Raw genomic sequence first — 22070 nt, 5'->3', positions numbered from 1 at the left:
TTTAATTATAATACATCTCTTTACAGTTTGACCAAACAATTATTTTACAGTTCTAAGCAAATTTAAAGTTTTGATTCTGTTAACCAATTGTATTTTTGTTCTTTACGATCAGCTTGAGGATTGATCATGATATTTATTAGACTAGGAGCATCGTTCACCTGCAAGTTAATTTATATTTAAAATGATAGTTTCTTAATAATTATTTAAAACATATTTACCTGAAGGCACGACTTCACTGCCCGTTGAATGTCTTGTACAGTTGTGCAGAAGTATCCTTTTCGACCAAACATTTCCAGCATTTTCTCGTAATGTGTTTCAGATGTTAATGAATACGGCGGTGTTCTAAACATGTACAAAAAGTATACTATACACTTTTATAAGAATTTAAAAATGAAATTTTGATCTTATTTTTTAACGAATGTGCATATATGTAATAAAGTGCATTATTGAAATAATATTCTGAGTGTATTAAAAAACTTACACCTGCGTTGGTTCTCCGGAAGACTGCAATTGTCTGAACGTTTCAGTATCCAACCCACCATAAATACCGTTATTATTTACAATAATAATAATGATAGGCAATTTGTATCTGAAACATTGAGGATAGTGCAATGTAGAAATAAATTCCTTTGTATTATTTTACAATTCAGATTTTTAAGAACTTCCGATAAAGTTCATGTGTTACTTTTATTATTTGGTCAGTGTAATAAATTTTACCGAAACATAGTTTCAATTTCCATGCCAGAAAATCCAAAAGCACTGTCACCTTCTACGCAAAATACTCTTTTCGTAGGCGCATTGTTCTTGCAATAAAGGGCGGCTGCAATAGCAAAACCTAAACCCACTCCCATGGTGCCAAACGTAGCGGCGTCTAATCTGTGTCGGGGTTCGTCGTTTAGCAACATTGTTTTTCCAATGTCCATTGTATTGGCTCCCTCTGAGCAAATGATAGACTCTAAAAAAAATTTAATAAATATTCACTGTCTTTCCATGTTTCAATGTTACATTTGTTTATGCGAACATAGATACCAACTTGGTGGTATAATATCTTGTATATGTTTAAAAACCGCATAGTAATTTAAAGGTACAGAAACATCCGTTGACATTCTCTGTAAAAAAAGAAAACACAGTGAGGACGCATAAATCATAGTGACAGTAATTATCAAATTTGAAGTATGATGCTCACATGAACCATAGATTTATTTATATTTGCTTTAGCCAGAAGGTCGTTCCACCATGGATTATTTCCTTCGATGGACCACTTGCGAGCTTTTAAAATACGACCAAGACATTCCACCGCTGTGGACACGTCAGACTGGATCGCTACTGCAGAGGGCACAGAGTTGTGTAACTCTTCAGGGCATATATCGATCTAGGATGTAATAATGCATTTTCTTTTTATTTGTCTATTGACCACTCGGTTCGATAAAAAATAATACCTGTATCACTCTAACGTTGGATTGAAAACGGGGTGGCTTGCCAAAATGCAACATCCAGTTCAATCTGGCGCCTAGTAATAAAATAACATCGCTTTGTTGTAACGCAAAAGTTCTTGCGCTGGATACGCATCGTTCGTCCGTATCTGGAACGACGCCTTTTCCCATTGGTGTGGGGAGGAAGGGAATACCCGTCGAGTTCACGAGGTTGCGAACTTCATTTTCCGCTCTGCCATAAGCAGCTCCTGTAAAATGTGATTTCAATGTACGAAGTAACGATGAATCAGTCTCTACATAACAAAGAAATAATATCAACCTTTTCCAACAATGAGTAGCGGCTTCTTAGCCTTCATAAGCAAATTGGCCGCTTCTTCTATTGATTGGGGATCAGGAAATATCAATGGCGGTGGTGGACAGGGGGCCACTTTATATATTTTCTCCTCATCAACGGACTGATTCAGTATCGTCGCCGGTAAATCCAAGTACGCAGCGCCTGTGAGTATCATTAAAGATGAACTGTATAATGTCTTTGTCTTATGGCAGTGAATTGCTTGAAATAAGTATACCTGGTCGACCGTAAGTGGAAAGACGGACGGCTTTTTCCACATGAAGCGGTATGAGCGTTGCTTGCGGTGGCCTGGCGGCGTATTTACAATAGGGTTTACTGGATTCTACCTGTGGCCATTCCTGAAAACCACCAATACCCTCGTGATCCTGAGGGCAGGACCCGCCGATTACTATGAGCGGCCTAGGTAAAAATTTATACCCGATGAATCGCAGAAATATTCGCCCTAAAATGCCTGAAACTAGTTGATTTTATTGCCAGAAAATGCTGAGCCTTTTGTTTTTTTCTTTTCACATGTAACAACCGGCTACTTCGGTTTAACGCTTCTACATGTATCATCTTTTAACACGGTTACTGCACGACACACGTTTACATAATCATTATCTAACTTACACGCCGTGTATTTTCTTTAATAATATAGCACAATGAACGGCTGGCCAGGTTACATAATTGATCGTAATCGTTTGATACGAGATTACCGTCAGATGAAAGATACATATGAATGGAAGTACATCTATACCTCGCTATACGGCCGCTCTTTATACGGCATTTCGCTATCTATAACGGCCTTTTTTAATTATGGCACTTTTTCGATTTACGACCCACAATGTGTCGTTATACAGCAAAAAAAATGCTGTACTGTTTGGAAATAAAAAGAATAAAATGCTCTATGAACTAAAAACTGTATTATTTTATAAAAAATTGGAACAGATCCAATTGCATTTGTATTATGGGTTCGTATCAAAATAATTGATTCGTTATACGGGTTTTCGCTTTACGGCCAACTTTTCCGGAACGTATCTAGGCCGTAAAGCGAGGTATGGATGTATTCGTAATTCGTAATAATAACTACAGCAATATTTTCAAACGCGCCGTGTTGATAATTCCCTATTGTGCGATAGATTAATCGTGTAACACGAAGCTCTCGAATCGTAATTCGTTTTTTTTGTTCTGCGCAGAAGTAGCACGGAGGTGAAGACCATCCGAACGATGCTCACCAACAATTGACTTGAGCGTTCGCCATTCCACCGATTACGTGCAGCAATCCTGGCCCGGAAACGCATAAAACGACCGCTGGTTTTCCTAATTGAAACAAAAAGAATATCGTAGTTTAAATTAAAAGTAACGTTTACACAGTGAAAAATACGTCCATTAGGCGGACCAATAATTATTTTAATATTAGGTTCTTCCAATCATTTGCTCGGCTTCTCGAGAAATCATTTTTTTCCTACGTTCATAAACTTTATTCAGTTCCCACTCACTGGTCAGGTATCCATATGCTTGGGCGGCATAGCAAGCGGCCTGCTCGTTCCGAAAGCCCAGGTACTGGAGGCCTGCAGCCTGCATACACAGAGCCAGATCGATCACGGGATGTCCCATTATTCCGAAAACATATTCGATGCCCTGTCAAAGAAATTAAATTATAATTATTAGTATTATTATCATTGATACACAGAATAATAATATTACAAAGTAAATACACGATATACGCACTCTTTCTCCCGCGTCATCATATAAGGCATTCATAGACAGGAAATCATACGTGACGTGAAAACATTTATATATGTTTCTTCCATTTAATTGGCAATAACTAAACGTACTTGTCTGTTATCAAATTGGTATTTATATTAATCGAATGTATACATTGTTCAGTTCGAGCTGGATGTCAATCATCACCACGCTTTGTTAATATATATAGTACGCGTGTACCTACTATTTGTGTATGTATCCATTATCAATAAAGCTACTGCGTAGCGGTCGAACATAATTGCCCCGGGAGGCACGAGGAAAACAGTCGTTAACGTAATATTCGCACGATGACCGCGATTTAAAATTGTCCGTTAAATTTGTTGATCGAAAATGAACCGAGGAATTGGAGGCAGCACGTTCCGCAACGCAGAGGAACGACTTCCGCTAATACCGCGACCGAAGATACGTGAGTCTTGTAATTTTGTCACGTTACTAAATTATGAATAATAACTAATTTTCGACTAATGAACAAATGATAATTAATTCAAGTCTTCCTTGACTAGCGTGTTAGACGATCTCGAGTAGTTCATGGAACAGTCTACAGAGCGTTGAGTCATAAATGCTTTGATGTTTCCAATATGTGCACACCTGGTGCATATTTCATTGCATTTAAACTTATTCCTTCCGTGATTTGCGAAATATAAACGTATATCAGGTGAGAAATTAAATTATTCGAGCAACAGATTGACCTTTACGCGTTTACGTAAAACACGATAAAATAAAAACACCCGTGGACATTAATGAACCTCTTTTTTTTTAGTTTTAACTGAATAAATTGTTTTCTGACGAACAGTAAGAATACGATCAAAATGATCGGATATGATAAATAAAGTTTCCAATATAAGCCGTTAATACTTAAAAGTTCTTTCGAGTATTAAACATTTGAGAGTTTGATTTTCGTAAGTTGATTTAAAGAGACGAAAAGTATGAATATTCAAAGCTCGCTATGAGGTAATATAACAGCATGACTGTATAAAAAGTTTATCTCTTATTTTCCAAAAATTAAACTTTTCGATAATAAGTTTAACTGCGCACCACCTATATATATTACAGTCATTGTAATGATCGTGATATCCTGTCATAAATGATAAGATAAATTCTCGGTGCATGTCTGTGTCTCTCGTATGCATATGTACACGAAAGGTAGACCAAAAAATTGAAATAACAGATCCCAAACAATTAGAAATGAATAGTAAGTGTTTTTTTTATATGGAATTACGAATGCAGATATCGATGACAATATGCAAGAAATAAATTTATTCCACAGCTATATACATATACCACATAACCTTAAAAATGACACTCAGGTTACAATTATTAAAATAAAAAGGGATTAAAAGGAAGTAAACAGATGCAGAGAAAGAAGGAAAATTGAGAAAATCCGATACCTGTTCTTTGAAGGATTCAGCGACAATCTGATTTCCGTTCTTCATCTTTCATTTAATTCTGTCAACGGAACGCACAGTACCTAAGTTCCTCCCACTCGAAATGACTGGCTTGAGTCAACTGTTGATTGTATGAATTTCTTTTTCTTCCACGTAGCCGCGCCTGTGAACTTTGTATCCCATAAAAAAGATATATACATGTAACGGTTATCGATTAATTTTGGTTATCGATTAATCCGTGGAATACATAATTCCAATTAAAATGAAACGTTTGTCATTTAGTAACGTGCAAACGTTACGGCGCCCCAGAAGGTGGTGCATTACGTTTCGAAATACGTACAGTAGTTTATAATATTCGTTCACATTATAGTTTTATTATTTTTAATAATTTGAGGGTGTAACGAACACGACCAACTATACAAGAATATTTATATTTTATACTTAGAATTGAAGAGGCTTCGAAATGTCAGTGGGCCCCCAGGAGAAAAATTTATGCCTTCGAAATAAATCTTACCGTTGTTAGTTTCGGGTAAAAGGGCTTCAACCGTGGTCTTTTAAAAATGTTATGGTTTCATTTGAGAGGAGAAAGCTGACCTTGACACAACCTCGAAGGTTTTGCCCGAAGAAGAAGCCCGGTCTAGGTATACTTACGTGTAAATACATTTCTATAATTTTCAAAACTTGTATCATTAATAACGGGAATATTATAATATGCAAATAACGCAGGATTTTACCTGGGAACGAAGGAATATGCCTTTCTTTCATTTACTGGAGCTTTACCAGGTCATTTTCGTGAATCCCCCGGTCCTATTAGAAGTACAGACCTCTCGGAGTTTGCTGCAAAGGATAACGGGGTTCCGAATTATTGACTTACAGGATACCTGGAACTGACAATTCGTGGAACTCTCGAAATCGTTGTCGTATATACCGATTCCAAAACGTATTTCCCGACTATATTTCTATACAGGGTGAGTCATGCAATTGTTACAGTTGCATTATTTCATAGTTTTAGTGGAAATTACTGAATACAGCAGACTTTGGATGTTTGTATAAAATTTGGTAATTGTAAATTGTTTCAGGTTTCACATAAAATACGAATTAGGATGAATGTACCAGTAAATGAACACGTACCAGTGACTGAACATTCTATACAAAAACGAGTAAATGAATCCATTCGAATAAGCAAACATTGAATTTTGTTCAATTCCTTGTTTCATGTTCAAATATTCAAACACTGGTGAAATCTGTATTTTTTCTCTTTAATTTAATTAATATCTAATTTTTTAAAATTAGTTTCTAATTTAAAAAATAAAATCGATATTAAAAAGTCTAATTTTCATGCGTCGAATATTCATCAATATTTTGGTCATTTAAAATTCGACTATAATAGTTACAAAATTTCTGCAATGTTCATTCATTGGTGCATTTACCGTGTATACGTTATAAATTCGTCGAAGCTAACAACACTATCTCAATAGAATTCTCTTCTAAGACAAGCGCAAAACATTCGATGGTATCCGTTTTCATGAAACGGTTTTCAAAAATCTATAGGTATTCGTTACAGAACGAAACCACGAGATACGCGAGAACACGTTTTTCTACGAATCTTAATTACCTATTTAACCGGTAAATTATTCGCCCGTTCGGCTACCGAACAAATTACAAGTTCAGAGTGACGCACGGCCGAAAAATTGTTCGGACAATCGTAGCTCAAGCATTTGTATGTACCGGCGTTGTTTGTTTACGACCACGCGAAGGGCGAAAAAATCCCTTTCTCTCCACGTTGATTCGGGAAACCCTGAACTAAGAAAGATTATACAGGGTGAGTCACTTAACGTTTGCACCTCAAATATCTTTGTTGTTTTTAAAGATATGTCACCTTCATTTTTTTCAATGAAACCACCCTTTTTTAAAGACCTACAATGATAGTTCCTTTCATTAGGAATTCAGTGACTATTATTATTCAAGATCATTCATGGTCACAGAAAAAGGATGGTTACATTTAAAAAAATTATGTGACCTTGATATCTGTACAAAAAAATTTTTTGGTATCGTGTGAGCCCAATTGAACCATTCAACTTTGTCCTTAGGACATTTAACGTATCTTTAAAAACAATAAAGATATTTGAGGTGCAAATGTTAGGTGACTCACCCTGTATACATATTTTACCTGTAAATTGGTCATTTTCGTTGTTGTTATATACCTGAACGGTCGAGCAACCGTGTCCAGGTAGGGGGGCAGTGTTCCCATTGAAACGGCGGGCGTAAGGCGTTCGCCGGTTCGATTTTATTCCGGAAAGGCCCCAAGAGGATTTTCGCCGGAAAACGCGTTTATTGTCGAGGGGTGCCTATACAAGAATGGCGCGTAAGACGACCTAACGGTTCAAGGCGCAAATAATTATTGCTATGCCCGGGTACGGTGCAATTTCACGAGAAGCCTCACTCTACCTGGAATGTCGCCAAAAAAAATAAATGTTCTAATAACCGTTTTAACGAACATCGTAAACCCTACATATTATTTAATTCTTTTAGCCCTGAATTATTTAACGATTACGAAGAAAATATTTCATTTTGCCATTTTGTCTATATTATCTACTGAAAAGCTATTTATTACGATATTTAACACTAGCACTGAATATTATATTAAATTAAATTGTATAATATAGTAATATACTCAATATATAGTACAATTTAACGTAATACAGTATAACATAAAATGTGCAGTAAATTAGAAGCCAACATAAATTTCGTCTAGAACACTATTATAATTTCAGTAATTTGAAAACAAGAAACCCGCAATCCGTTATTTTTACGGGTTTGGTAGTTCTAGTGTTAACAAAATTTGATCTTATTATCAACATAAATTTTTCATTCTTGTTAGTACATACAACCATTAAGAAAAAAAAATCGTTCAAAATTTCGAAGTTAGAACTAAATAGAATATTTGTTGTTGAATTGTCTTTATATTATGGTGAATTTGTATTCTTTGGTCCAATTCGAAGCATGTAGATCAATTAATTAAATTTTTTTTTTAAAATAGAGTTAAACCAGTTATTCAGTTTTTCTGTTCTCCGAATTTGTAACGGGGCAAGTCGTTCGGTATCGAAAACATGATCGTTTCGTCCGATGAAACGATCGGGCACAAAGCGACACCGTGTTTATTTTAAATTCCTCCTCCGAGTTCTCGGTCGCGGATGTGCTATGGGAACAGCTTCCTGTTTCAATTAACATTGTGGTCGATGTTGTGACACGTTAAAGCCGACTCTGTGTTATGGGTAACACTGCTCCCGATACCGATCAATGAAAGTTCAACGATGGACGGTCCAAGACAATGGACACCACGGAATAAACAATCGATCGTGTTAACGACGATCGAGAAGGGCATAGGAGCGCGGCCATAACAGTTCTCGAAGATTCTTTATTTCTTATTTTTTATTCTTACTTTGCAAATCGTCCATTAAACATTAGGTAAATTCTTGTATGGGTTACATGGCAGGTGGGTGAAAATTTCTAATGAAATGCCATCTTAAGATGATTCCTAGGATGATGTAGGATGCCTCCTTTTCAGTCTTGTTTTAACACTAGAACTAGACTTGTCAATACACTCTTACAACGACGATTAAAATGTTATGACAATACATTTTCTTAAATCTTCTGCACATTTTATACGATATGAAAGTGAAGAAATTAGTTAATTTCTAAATTTTCAATAGTTTTTCATGTTTATCCACTGATCGAAGCGAATATGCGTTTATCGTCGGTGGTTTTAGTGGTAATACAGATTGTTTTTGAATTTTCTTGTTATTCGTTGTAATGAATGGACGATCAACGTTACACGGTGCCCGTGGTTGCTTATATACGGGACGAAAAATCGGAGTAATGGAATCCCGGCTGCAACGAATTCTGCGGTTGGACGCGCGGGTTGTGTTACGTAAAACGGCGGGAAAATTATTGAAAATTAAGGAAACCGCGCGTTCCGACGATGTCAAATCGGAGATCATCGCGGGCTGCACGACAACGCGGCGTTATTGCGTTCAATTTTTTTCCCTACGTTTACGTAGAGACGGCGAAACCGAGAAACACACCAGTGTCTTTTCTATCGAAGTTCTATAGATACGTATATACAGGGTGTCCCACCTAACTCTGCCACCCTTAATTATTCTCTTATTTAGAATTAAAAGTAGGGGGAAATTAGAAGGTCATCCCAAGGTCATATCTTCTGAGATTTCTCTAATGGTAACGTTTTTTTAAATGGAGAGAAGGACCCAAATGAATTGAAGAGCCTACTGTAACATAATAGAGAAAACAAAATAAAATAAAATGAGGTCCATCTATTTAGGACTTAAGACTATTTAGAACTATCAAACACGTCAAAATAACGGATTCCAAATTTCTTATTTTACGATCACTGAAATTATAATAGCGCATTCGACGGAATATGTTATGCAAGATTGTATTCTATATTATGTATATCACAATATTGTACAGTTTAATTTAGCATACATTCGATACTGGCAGCTATAGTGTTGATACCCCCAACAACTTTTTGACGCAAATCGAAGTCGAGTTAAAATATCCTGGCAAATTTCATCGAAAAATCAATCCGAACATCGGTTAACACAACAATCGTTTTGTCGTTTTAATTCCTATCTTTTTTCAAGGGTTTGGTAGGGTTTAGTTAAGGCTCAATATTGTAAATTTACCCCCGAAGTACAGTAAGAAGGTACCCCTTTCCCCACTCCAGTTTAGGGGGTTGGGGCGAGTACCAATCCTCGGGAGTCTCGTTGTCCTCTTTCGACGCGAGGAAGGGATCTACCTGGTGTCCCCACTCGCTCGCACCTGCCCGCTCCTTAAATACCGTCGGCTGGATCACCAGTGTCATCAGTCACTCCTACGACGGGATTCGGGTCTGTGTCGTGTTCTCGTCCGCGGTTCTCCATTCTACGGGGTCGTAAGAGTGTGTTCGTAGTCGAAGAGGGAAAGGAAATCCTTCGAGAAGATGTCCTGAAGAAAGGTGTCTCCAACCCCTAACCCCTGTCGACGTGTCTTGGCTGCTGGTCTTCCTTTGGGCCTCCGTGTATTCCCCGGCGAAGCTGCAGAATGTACACGCAGCTGTACAAGAAGTACTTTCCACGTGAGTGTGAAACTGAAAGAAAGGTCTTTTATCTTCATTTCCTTTGGGCAAACGTCAGGTGGAAATACAGTCTTGTTGAAATTTTGAAGTTATATCTCTAGTTAGGTTTCTTGTAAATTATTATTTAATGCTAGATGAACTAAATTCTCCACTAATTTGTTAGTTTAAAATCAGAGGAATCTGAAAAGGTGCATTAGATTTCTATGTTAAGATCCCTTAAATTGAGTTGTCATTGGACGGTCGATTCCTTCGTGTTACTATTTTCGTTTATTCGAACTTCGTATCGACGATACAGGGAGTAGACCTAGGCCTTATTAAAATCTTTTAAATTGGGTTGTCGCAGAATTATTATACAGGAAAGAACTGGGTGTCGTTGGAATTTCCAAAGTATTCAAGATTCGAGAGATATTTCGCAAAGCTCTTTGCATACTGCTTCGAAGTCCGTTATTTAGTCGTGTCCCAGCGGCGATATCGCGTTCTCCACACCGTCTGTTTCACATTTCTTAATATTATTATCGGGCGCGTTCCTAGATACGCGACAATTTCGAAATCGCACGTTAACAAGCTTCCGTCTCGATTCGTTATTGGTAAACTCTCCTGGGGCGGTGTATATCAGATTTTGAATTTTTTTCTTTTTCTTCTGACCAGAAAGTAACATCATTGTCGGGGAATGATTTTGTAAACAATCTTGTAGGACGAAATCAAATGTATTGTAAATACGGTGTTTGAAACGGTTGGAAAGTGTGGCCGAGAACTTTCTGACGGTAATTGTACCGTCCCGTATTGTCGGCGGGGGAAGCGCCATATAGTAGATACTAGGAAAGTTTCGAGTAGCACGGTGAATTATTCACTATAAATCGTCGTTCAGTTTTTTGTATTCAGAACGGGAGTGTTCGTGTTACAGATTTCAAAATTCAATTGTCGCTCGACGATGACGGAATGTATTTCTTAACTATTTCGTTCCCAAACTCTTTAATAATCCCCAAAGATTTTCTTGTATTTCTATGTTCAAGATTGCTTTCCTTACCTTTGATCAATAAACCTTAAAAATTAAATTTAAACAAAAGCTTGAAATATTTGAAAAACAATTAGAGTTTTGTAAGTTTTATATTTGCAATAGTGCTCAACACCTGAATTGCATCGACTGAAGGAAACTGAGGATGAATGTCTTATTTTGCCGATCAACTTTTTAAGTGCATATTCAAATGTCTGCCATACCATCTGTACAAGACTAGAAGAAACTATTATGTATATGTACTCACAGACAAGGAAAAATACACGACATTAATATTTTATTTCATAATTTCAAATACGTAGCCATTTGGCAACAGTGGGAACGAAAGGGTTAAAACACACGTACACCGTCCAATTACATTCCGATCGAGAAGGAAAGGCCCCTCGTGCGGAATCCTGACCACTTAAGCGTATATGTATTCATTAGACACAACTTTCCCAGTTTAGAAGAAATGCTTTCTATCTTCGACAGGTTTCAAAAGCAGGAAACAATAAACTAATATTATTAACACATTGCTTGTCTATTTAATATATTAGTAGATCTAACGATCAACAGTCAAGGAACTACTAAAAAAAAACAGTTGAGTCTCAGTAGCGAATTAGTCACGAAAAATAGCAAATATTCTAATAAAATAACGTAACGATTTTTTCTTTAACCCTGATTTCAGGGTAAATCAATAGGCTACTTATCTAAACTGTTAAATTTCGTAAAATCGCGCCCACCTTTGTTTATCCACTTCGCAAAGATCGGTGATGAATGTGGTGAACGTTGAAGTTAGAAACGATCTTGCGAATATCGTTGCACAGACTTAATAAATTAGCGATTTGAAGATGTTTGCGAGAGATGAGGTTGAAATTTGAATTTTGAAACAAATTCGCGAAACATCAGACACTACGGTTGGCATGGCAATCGGTCGGCACCCGCTTCTTACATCGGTATCCAGCGTTATTTTGATTTAATCCCAATATTATCATTCCCTCGACCACCGATGTTCATTCTCAATTCTATCCAAGAAGGCGCGTCCGGCGTCTCCAACTTCTTCACGGGTCCGGATTCGGTGATATGGAAGTTACTGAGTAAGTTCCGATGACCGAGTCGAGATGTCAATTCACCTTTCTATTGGCCGAAAAATCCTCTCACAATCGTTCGAATATTCGTTAAATTCTTAATTTTCAACCATCCCTATGGTAAATTTCGCGTAGACATGACGGAACCCCGAGAATCGCATTTTAGTCCACAAGAAGGCTTGATATATTTATATGTTGGTTATGTCGAATAAAATAGAATATACTGATGATGAAAAGTACATACTCGCAAGGGATCTTACCCTGAAAATTCGGATTTTGAGAAATACTCCGCTGGTTTGTGGGGATCCCAGTCGAAGAACCGAAACTTCAGGGTAAACGTCCAGAACTAAAGGTTCTTCATAACTCTTTCAATCGGAACATTTATATAAGAGTTTGAAACAGTTATTTTCGGAACCGTTTCAAGCCCTGGTTAAAACACAAGAAAGCGCCTTCCATCGATTCCCAACTCCGCGCCCGCCTGACCGAGCATCGAGCTCTCTCACTCAGTGGTGTCGTTTCTTTCGCAGGATGGCTCCCGACGCGTTTGATGATCGGTATAATGATGTTCACCGCCTGCTGGACGAACTACATGTGTCGTCTGCAGATGCCGATACTCGCGGTGCCGATGATCCACTCTGAGGGCGGTAACAACACTGGCGGAGCATGCAAGACGGACGACGATTCGCGTGTACGTCGTGCGATATCGTGGTTGGACCCTGGCCTCGAGCTCGAGGACTACATTCTATCCGAGCGTCTTAAGGCGGCCGAACAAATTGCGCAGAAATCGTTAAACGCTCGCGTCTCGCGGGCGAGCACCGACGACGCTCGGCCGTCGGACTCGCCGATCGAGCTGTTCAACGGGAGTCCGTTCGATTGGAAACCGGAAGTACGAGGTCAGCTGATCGCTGCGTACAGTTACGGAAACGTTCCCGGGAATCTTCTCGGCGGTGTAATGGCGGTACGATGGGGACCGAAGAAGGCGATTCTATGGACCTCTGTGGTAGCCGCGTTGGTGTCGTTGATCAGTCCGATCCTCGCTCAGCTGCACTGGGTCGTTTTGCTGTTGACTAGGGTGATCGTCGGTCTCGCTGGTGGCGTCACGTTTCCCGCCTGTCACTCGTTGGTCGCCCAGTGGTCGCCGCCCGACGAGAAATCGAGGTTCGTTTGGTCCCTCCTCGGCGGCACGTTCGGCACGATTCTAACTTATCCGATGGTGGCGATGATTGCCGAGAACTTGAAATGGGAGAACGGATGGTACATACCCTCGTTGCTGATGCTTGTATGGATACTGTTCTGGGCGGTGCTGACCTACGACAGTCCGGGGGAACATCCGGGTATCTCGAACAAGGAGAAGGAATATATTCTAGAGTCAGTAATATTGTAGTTAATTAGAGAAACTTCTCATGTCGAAGGAAAGCTTCGTGGTTGATGGCTATTTTGTTTTTTTTGTTTTTGTAGATCGCAAGCGGGTACCGTGAGGAAGACGAAACCCTCGTTGAGAGACACGCCGTTGAAGGCGATCCTCACCTCGGTGCCATTTCTCAGCCTGACCTGTTGCCACTTCGGGAACCTGTTCATATTGTTCTTCTATCAGAACTCGATGATGCTTTATTTGACCAAAGCGTTGGGCTTCGAACTGACCAAGGGCGGGATCGCAGCGAGCTTGCCGTGGGCGAACAGGTTATTATTGGGTTTCGTGTTCAGCTGGGGCGGCGACGTTCTCAAGCGCAAAGAGATCGTTACTCTCACCATTCTCCGGAAGGGCGCCACCGTCTTCTGTAAGTAATTTCCGGGTTAAATAGATGATGTACAGAGTGTTTGTGATAATTGGTACCATCGTTTTTTTTCTTCTGATGTTTACCGTTTACGAAATAAACGATGGTACAAATTATTGCGAATACCCTGTATAGTGAAAAACCGTTTTATATCTTAAATACATTCAATAATGATATTTTTAATAATCGTGTGGTGTCTTTTTCGATTATTCACAGCTCACCTAGTCCCAGCCGTGTTTCTCATCCTGGTCGGCTACGTTGGCTGTAGATTTGTTCTGGCGAACGTATTTCTGGTGTTCGCATTAGGCTTCAACGGAGCAGCGGCCATATCGAATCTGTCCAACAATCAGGACCTGTCCCCGAATTTCGCCGGTCTTCTATACGGTTTGATGAACACGATCGGTTCCATGTCCGGTATGATAATTTCGCCACTGGTCGAGGAGATCGCGGGAAAATACGGAGTAAGTTTTAGTTTCATTTCTCCCACATCCGATCGTTTCGCCCAACACACGATCCATCGGGCTTTTGCTTCCATATCCGCTTGTTGCTAGTCTTTGCTGAGTAGACACTTTGCAAACAATTATCTAACCTCGTGAACTGTTTAAAGGTCAGGATGACGATCTTAGATACTGCTGTTTCTCACTATGTATTATTTCCATAGAATTGTGCTCATCTCTGCTTATAGATTGTTAAAGTAACAATACCGGAATTTCTCTTCAATCATCATTTAACTCTCTTTACTTATCCCTGGTATTAGTCGAAACTAGTATGTGAAATATTTGATCGCATCCGGGATGGATCTCGCAATCGTATTATTGGTCTAAATGCCGACTTTCGAATCGCTAGCAACCTCTTCACCTAACGCAAGAGGCGTCGAACCGATACGGAGAGAAACATTTGCACGAAATTACATAATTTTTTTTTTTCTGTTTGTTCGCGTCGATAATATATGTTGTAGCTAGCCTAGGTGTCTCGTTACAGCTTGTCGCACGTGAAGGTGCTCTTGGCATGCTCGACACCTCAGTCCAGCCTTGTACTGTGTTGCGTAACTCATAGTACGGGCAGTACTGGGGAATTGTGTATGCGTTGCATCCGAAACGGAGGTGTTCTTCGCGGCTCGTTCGAATTCCGTCGTATCGTGTGTCGACGGTACGGATTTCGCGTGCGCGTATCGTTTTATGCAGGGCTTGAAACGGTTCCGAAAATAACTGTTTCAGACTCTTATATAAAAGTTCCGATTGAAAGAGTTACGAAGAACCTTTATCCTGACTAACTGTTACGAAGAACATAAATTTCTAATATATATTAAAATTCTAAAATATATTCTATTCGGAACTGATATAGAGCCTAAACAATATTGATATGAGAGCTGTTATAGGAACCGTAATTAAAACTTATATAGCCTGAAATTTAGGTTCTTCGTAACAGTTATTCAGAATAAAAGTTCTTTGTAACTGTTTCAAGAATCTAAGCCGAAATCATAACAGATTTCAAGCCCTGGTTTTATGTAATTCACCGATTTGGAAACCGCGAACAGACTTTTGTTGTTCTTGTGTCGTAGTCCCGCGTGACTCGTTGGACATCGTACGCGGTACACAGTAATCCGTTAATTCCTAGCAGGATACTAGTAGCACGTACTAATAAAGAACGTCAATAATGGTAACAAGAATTAGCCGCAACACTGGTGTAGGAACTCGCTAAAAATCATCGCCTATACTCGTGCTTGTCTAGATCGTGTCGTCGGTGGTGTCGTCTCGTGGGTACTGCTTGTCTCTATATCTTCGATATTTTTTATAGTACGAGAAGTACCTACAAGTCGCACCATTCCGTGGTCCACTCACATCCATGCACATGCACTATATCATCCAACGCTCTTCATCACTGCCTTCATCCTTAACAGCAATACATATTGGTAATTTGGTATATATGAGTTGATCTGGTAAATTAGTTAACAGTATTACTAACACTTAGATTATGCTTCGACATGGTTCAAACTTCGGGGTGGACTGATCGTTATCATTTTAACAATTACAGCGATAATTGGCATGTTTTTCAACCATTTGCAATATGATACACATGATAGGGACGGTTGGAACAGAACATGATGCTAGATCCGCGAACTATTGTTAATTGGACATTTTTCCGTTACAATTTCCTTTTGTAGAATCCTATAGAGAAATGGCAGATACTGTTTTGGATCGGGGCAGGCGTCTGCACGGTTTGCATGGTGATCTTCGTTCTCGGCGGGAGCGGTAACATTCAAAGTTGGAACGAGATTCGCAGCGAGGACGACGCGGAACAAGCTCGTAGGGACTAGCTGTCCCGAAAAAGCGCCGTAGGATTCTTATACCGTGTTACCCAACAGTTTTATTGAAATTAAGACAGCAAGAAGAGGAGAGAGAAAGAGAGATCTGGGCTACGTGTCGACGCGTGAGTGTAAAGCGTTGTGAACTTTCACTTGGATGAAAATCGTGGCTGAGTTCTTAATGGAATATTTTAGTAAAAACCTTTGACGGGCAAAGCGAAGCGTCCCGCGACGGCGCCTAGCGTTGTTGTGTATGTTTTATGAATCTACCGATGCACGGATGCGTTTCTTAAAAGAGAGTGAAATTTATAGTACAAGACACGTTGTTCATGTGACACAACTTTGTATACCAAATGGAACTTGTTAATTTTGTACGTAATTTAGTAATGTTGTGTATAAAGTGATACTTTCGCGTCGTTACGTTATCGAATAAAGTACCTTTATAATCGTAATGGTGGTCTCCTCTAATACAGTTATACCTTCTTACGGTGAAATGGTTCTACAGATTTAAAAATTAATAGTATTTACGTGTAGAAAAGCTTTTATTCGCACTGTAGATCGCGCCTGATCACAAAATACTCTATTCGAAGCAGATACATTTAATATCATTTATTTCTAATTAGTGTTATTTTGTTACAATCTACAGCGACCTCGAGAAACAGAAATATGCGAAAAGGAGAATATATTAAGACAAACTTATAGAGAGTGAAAGGTAATAAGGCAAGAGCAACATACGTTGAGCACACTTCATTCCGACCAAAATCGCATACTGCTTGATATGCTCTTCTTCCTCTTTTGATACAGGATGTCCGTTCAATCGAGCTCGTTCTTTGTAGATTCTGAATGGCATTATTGTTTCTTTGTACAAGATCAGTACCTGATAACAAATGAATTCTTAGTTAGACAGATTAATACACAATCACGGACAAAAATCTTGAAATAAAAACTGCGTTGCTCTATATTAATATAAAAAATAATCGATTATTCACGTTTTTATGCAAATGTCTGTTTTTCTTTTTTTAGACCTAGGAATTACATTACTTCTTTCAGTACCTTCTTAATATCGACTATGCCATCTTGGTCAACGGCGTCGATGTCATCGTTAAACCTGCAGTATATTTCTTTCTCCAATTTTTTAATACAAGATTCTGCGTCAAACCACTTGTAAGTTTCAGGACAAAGTAATTTCGATGGCTTCATCTTTGCTTTATATCGCATCTTTGGACAAGTGTTTATATAAAATCCCATGCAATAGTACTGTAAATCCTTGGCCGTTTTATTTAATTGCCTCGTTAGGCAAACTTCATGCAAAGAACTATAAATGATTTAATGACATTAGACATTAAGAATAATACGTACACAAACGTTTTTCTACTAACCTAAACGTTCCGAGAGATAAGAAAGAGTACGCTGGATCGTAGTAAAAGTAAACACTCGAAACACAAAATGGTAAAATGTCTATGACTCCAACAGCTATTAGTTCATCGTCTAACCAATATTGTTGATGAAATGCACCATAACCATTTGGTGGTCCATTCTCTGGTATCCATGGCTTAAAAATTAAGTGTTTAGTGGCGCATTTTCTGTTTAGTAAATATTGATATATTTACGGAAAAAATGAAAATAAGTCGGAATAATATCATACATAACTTGTAAAATATGTAATACCATCAATTAACGTAGTATTGTTGAGTACAAAATGTACCCCAAAAGGGTGTTTTCCAAAATAGCAGCGGAATAATCTTTTCTCACATTTGTCCAACGACTCTCGGCGAATAGACATCTGATATGTTTCAGAAACATCCACACTCGCATCGAAAGTGTCAAAAAATTAGTTCGATTTTATTCTGATCAACTTTATCTAACGGAAAAACTAAACCCTTAGCGCTATGGATACTTTTTGCAAACGAGTTATGAATTCAAAAAAACGTTTAATCTGTGTAACGTACATTTTAAAAGGGTACACTTTGTTCCGGTTATACTTTTTTGTCAATTAAATTACATGCAATGGAGAATTAAAAGGTATCATTTCTTTTGTTCAATACACAACAAATTTTAGAACGATTAACTGATAAAAAGATGTCATTACCTGCAAATGTGATATAACAAGAAATTCCTTGTACCGGTCCAATGTCAACTTCGCCTCTGGATCTCCATGTATTATTCTTTGATATTTTTTATACACCTCATGCGACTTTTTTTCTGTACTTAGGTATTGAGAGGACATTGGCCAGGTTCTGACTAATGTAACCTTATAAATGTTAATTAATTTAACATAAATTTATCACCCAAATTTCCTAATGAAATATTATAATTGATTTGGAGAAAGAAAAAAAATAATTGTTCTTTCGATATTCAAAGCTAATTTTGAGTTATGATGTATTGTAATATTTAGCTGAAGTAACAATATTACCTTCAATCTATTTGATGCACTAAATACTTCATCAAACAATTCCTCTACACTTTTTCCCTGGTTCTGTTGTTTGTTTTCTTTCTTGAACATAGCATCTATCTCTTCCTGACTTTTCCCTTGTGTTAATAACTTGGCCTTTTTACGTTCTATGCGTATAAGTTTCGCCTTTTTACAGAATGTTCTATTTGGATTCATTTCTACAGATTCTAGGCTTCTGGATGTCGTTTGTGTATTCTCACTTTGACTTGTTGCCTGAGGTATGCTTTGTGAGGGCTCTTGTTGTATAATTGAATTACTTTCTTTCTCATTTTCCGAGCTAATAAGTTGTGATCCTACATTAACTTCATCATGAATAGCCTTGATGTTTATACTGGAAGCATCTGTTTTCCGAGGATGCTTATGGAAACGGGGATTTTCAATATCTACAATAAGATAATATCATTAAAATGAAGAATACAGTTAAAGACTGTTCTCTTGTACATGTTTGGATATAAGATTAGAAAAATCTGTTAGTATTCCCACCTATATTATTACGGTCTGCTTCTCTTGTATCCATCATATCATCTTTATGCAATTCATTTCTTAAGAATTTTCCCATTTTTTTCAGAATTTTCTTCTGCGACTTAGAAATCTTAAAGTTCAATGCTTCGCAGCTACGATACACAGTCATATATAAAATATATTTTCTTAATGGAACGTGCGTATGACATTATTTTGCTCACTTGATAGGATATGAAGGACAACATGTTTGGTCCATACGTGGCTTGTAATAGTAACAGCCACTTCTTCTCCAACCCCTGTCTAATAAAGCTTGATAGTCTTCTACTTCCATGGTAATTGCATCCATGCCTGAAATGTACCGACCTTAGAATGAAAAGAAATAACACGTATGACAGTTAATCAATCATCTGTCATGAAAAGCTAAATAGATAACCTATCGATGAGAGTTTAATAGATAGATGGTTACATATTGACGAATAGAAATATAGAACGAAATATACAATATTTGTACTTGCCATATCTGGAGTTAGAGCTAGCCGAACGGTTACAGTAGCCACACCTATCTTTGCTTATTCCTGGATAATATTCAACAATACTGTACGATGGCCCCGCCATTTTTGTTCGTACACGTCTCCCACTCAACAAATTTTCCAATAATTATGTTAAATATAAACCATCGGGCAATGTCATTTGATTGTTCTCTGTTTGAAATTGTTTCATGCAACTTTTCATACCAACTCCAGGTCACTGTTGTATGTATTTACAACGTTCTATTTAAACAGAAAATGGCTTTGGCATTGCCATCTTGTTTCAATTTTAAATAGCGACGTCAAAATGCCAACATTTCAACGCAATGGTGAATATTTCACGGAAGTTTTATTCAGTCGCGTGTTCTTTTCTTTAATCTACTTGAAATATTGAAATGTAAACACGTGGAGCAGCCCAGTATTACAAGTCTCGCTGGTCACTGCTGGTCTCGCCACTATGTACTATACATGTAATATTATATAGTGCAATATAGTGTGAACAGCGATGCGAGATATCGATATATCGAAATTTTATAGAGAACGATGTTTAAAAACCTTTTATTTAGAATTGCGACGTGTGTAGCATAGTCAGGAAGAATTTTAGGCAGAGCTAAAAACAGGTGAGAGTAAATTACGAGATTCGAAACGAAGTATGAGTTTTAGCTTTAATTATGAAATCGTCTAAGGGCTCTTCTGGCTGTTGTCCATGTTTCGCACGAAAATGAATTAATGAAATCGCGCAACACAGGAAAAGCAATAACGAATGTTATAGAGATAATACTTCGTTGATGGTGGCAGTATAGGGATTTTTATAATATACGTATGGCAGATATGTGAATGATGAAACTGTGTGTGTAAGTCGAGGGTGTTATCTGGCGATGCAAGAGAAAAGCGTATTCTTTGTAAAAAAAGGATGGAATCATACATGTATTTTGTTTATAAATACTAACCTATCTCACTCAACCCATAACGAACAACACCGATTAACAAATGGTCATCGTTCAGTGGATTATTTCAGAATAACCTAACCCAAACCGGAAGTTCGTATGTTTACCTTTACCCTTGTACGAAATACATGTTTAAAGTAATCTTTCATTCGATTAAAATAGTAATCGTAACGGTATTGGTACAATTAACCTACTTTGTATATACAATGTTCCCATAATTTTATGATTAGAATCAATTTACCATACAGTAAGTGGACTATGGATCCATGAACGAAAAATCCATAATCTACTGCTCACACTTTATTAAACTTATTATCATATTGAACTGTCGACAATTGTAAATAATATACAATTTTATATACTTATTACGTAATTAATATAGACTTTGTAGCAGCATCTGGAAGAAAGTTAACTCTTTCGAGCAATGCCATTACCAGAACAGTCGATTGTGAGGAAAATTTCCAGACGATGGCTATGCGTTCACGTTCTGCTGTTTTCATGAATGAAGCTACCCCCTCTTTTGTATCAACAGGCGTCCCTTACTACATCCGACCGAAACATCGATCTATTCCTTCGGGATGTCTCCCACCCCCGGGCTGGCAATATTTTCCACTTGGCAGGGTTGTATCGACGATCTCGAATGCCTGGCCCACCGAAGCTTTACGCCGTTGAGCTTATAAACAAATGAACATCCGCATATCGCTATCTTGAAAATAATGTAATTATCCAAACATTTTTGTATCATTCTGATGCAATGCAGGTAAAATATAATTCCATAATTTTTTTTGACTTCCAATTTTTCGAGTCAAACTGTTACGATATCTCTACTTGGGGACAGATTAAATTAATTACATTAATAAATAATACAATGTAGCACAAAAAATTCATCTGAAGCTCTACGAAATTTCCCGTTTGTTCACTACAAATCATTCGAATTCTTTGTTTTTTTAGGAAAGAATGAAAATTTTATCGTTCAAGTGAACAAAATTCCACCAAAATCCTATCGGGACGTATGAAAAATATCCTGGAATTAAACTATTCGCAGCTGCGTTTTGGTAACTGTACACATTTTCGACCAGAGTAAAGCTCATCTGAGAAGTTGCTTACCGAATGATGTACAGGAAAATCATATCGTTCCTATTTAAACAAGATGACGAGCAAATGGACAAGTGGGCATGGACATTACAGATGACAGTCGATGTCACGAGTCTGAAAATAGAAAATCCAAGGTCTTTCCATCATGGTCGTTTCGGGAGGACCCGTCTCCTCTTCTGGACCCTCTGATGGAACGTCCCTGGGATTCACACATCGCGTTTCCCCTCCCCAACGGAGGATTTCAGCGCGACGCGTACATCCCCCATCCCCTCCCGCCTACAGAGGTCCTCGAGAGGTAACGGGGATTCGTCGTTTCCAGAATCAACCGGGTGACGTCAATGGGGACCAACCTTCAGGACCATCGGGAGCACGTCG

The 22070-nt window shown here is 38.1% G+C and overlaps 3 protein-coding genes across 4 annotated transcripts; 1 reads left to right on the top strand and 2 right to left on the bottom strand.

Annotated features, from left to right (window-relative positions):
- Window positions 1-50: 50 nt before the first annotated feature.
- LOC107185264 (2-hydroxyacyl-CoA lyase 1) lies at window positions 51-5003 on the bottom strand. The gene is made up of 12 exons (XM_015572921.1): window positions 4920-5003; window positions 3264-3405; window positions 3000-3084; window positions 2003-2184; window positions 1753-1929; window positions 1440-1681; window positions 1187-1372; window positions 1034-1109; window positions 718-955; window positions 482-589; window positions 219-342; window positions 51-158 (listed from the first exon to the last, which is right to left on the bottom strand). The coding sequence occupies exons 1-12, from the start codon at window positions 4962-4964 to the stop codon at window positions 63-65; spliced, it is 1701 nt and encodes a 566-aa protein (XP_015428407.1). The 5' UTR covers window positions 4965-5003; the 3' UTR covers window positions 51-62.
- On the top strand, window positions 3797-16664 carry LOC107185263 (sialin). 2 transcript variants are annotated; one of them, XM_015572919.1, is made up of 5 exons: window positions 3797-3937; window positions 12660-13500; window positions 13591-13910; window positions 14124-14368; window positions 16072-16664. In XM_015572919.1, the coding sequence occupies exons 1-5, from the start codon at window positions 3862-3864 to the stop codon at window positions 16222-16224; spliced, it is 1635 nt and encodes a 544-aa protein (XP_015428405.1). In that variant the 5' UTR covers window positions 3797-3861; the 3' UTR covers window positions 16225-16664. The 2 variants fall into 2 exon arrangements, with proteins under 2 accessions (XP_015428405.1, XP_015428406.1); XM_015572920.1 differs by lacking the exon at window positions 3797-3937 and adding an exon at window positions 9778-10050.
- Window positions 16665-16746: 82 nt separating this feature from the next.
- On the bottom strand, window positions 16747-20021 carry LOC107195211 (arginyl-tRNA--protein transferase 1). The gene is made up of 8 exons (XM_015585012.1): window positions 19642-20021; window positions 19348-19474; window positions 19148-19278; window positions 18626-19047; window positions 18302-18463; window positions 17592-17764; window positions 17266-17527; window positions 16747-17089 (listed from the first exon to the last, which is right to left on the bottom strand). Exons 1-8 carry the CDS (start codon window positions 19739-19741, stop codon window positions 16898-16900), a joined length of 1569 nt encoding a protein of 522 aa, XP_015440498.1. The 5' UTR covers window positions 19742-20021; the 3' UTR covers window positions 16747-16897.
- Between the last annotated feature and the right edge of the window lie 2049 nt (window positions 20022-22070).

The sequence above is a fragment of the Dufourea novaeangliae genome, unplaced genomic scaffold (assembly GCF_001272555.1).
Source record: "Dufourea novaeangliae isolate 0120121106 unplaced genomic scaffold, ASM127255v1 scaffold55, whole genome shotgun sequence".
NCBI classification, from domain to species: Eukaryota; Metazoa; Arthropoda; class Insecta; order Hymenoptera; family Halictidae; genus Dufourea; species Dufourea novaeangliae.
The sequence above is the reverse complement of the archived record's forward strand: the minus strand, read 5'-3'. Positions and strand labels throughout refer to the sequence as shown.

Bases quoted from the DNA above. Each gene is read 5' to 3' on its own strand.
- LOC107185263 (XM_015572919.1), top strand. From the start codon at position 3,862: ATGAACCGAGGAATTGGAGGCAGCACGTTCCGCAACGCAGAGGAACGA. The intron at 13,911-14,123 runs GTAAGTAATTTC...GATTATTCACAG, and splicing joins GAAGGGCGCCACCGTCTTCT to CTCACCTAGTCCCAGCCGTG. The intron at 14,369-16,071 runs GTAAGTTTTAGT...TTCCTTTTGTAG, and splicing joins AGATCGCGGGAAAATACGGA to AATCCTATAGAGAAATGGCA.
- LOC107185264 (XM_015572921.1), bottom strand. From the start codon at position 4,964: ATGAAGAACGGAAATCAGATTGTCGCTGAATCCTTCAAAGAACAG. The intron at 956-1,033 runs GTTGGTATCTAT...AATTTTTTTTAG, and splicing joins ACAAGATATTATACCACCAA to AGTCTATCATTTGCTCAGAG. The intron at 159-218 runs GTAAATATGTTT...ATTAACTTGCAG, and splicing joins CAGTGAAGTCGTGCCTTCAG to GTGAACGATGCTCCTAGTCT.
- LOC107195211 (XM_015585012.1), bottom strand. From the start codon at position 19,741: ATGGCGGGGCCATCGTACAGTATTGTTGAATATTATCCAGGAATAAGC. The intron at 19,279-19,347 runs GTGAGCAAAATA...TGTGTATCGTAG, and splicing joins TGTCCTTCATATCCTATCAA to CTGCGAAGCATTGAACTTTA. The intron at 17,090-17,265 runs GTACTGAAAGAA...ATTTGTTATCAG, and splicing joins GCATAGTCGATATTAAGAAG to GTACTGATCTTGTACAAAGA.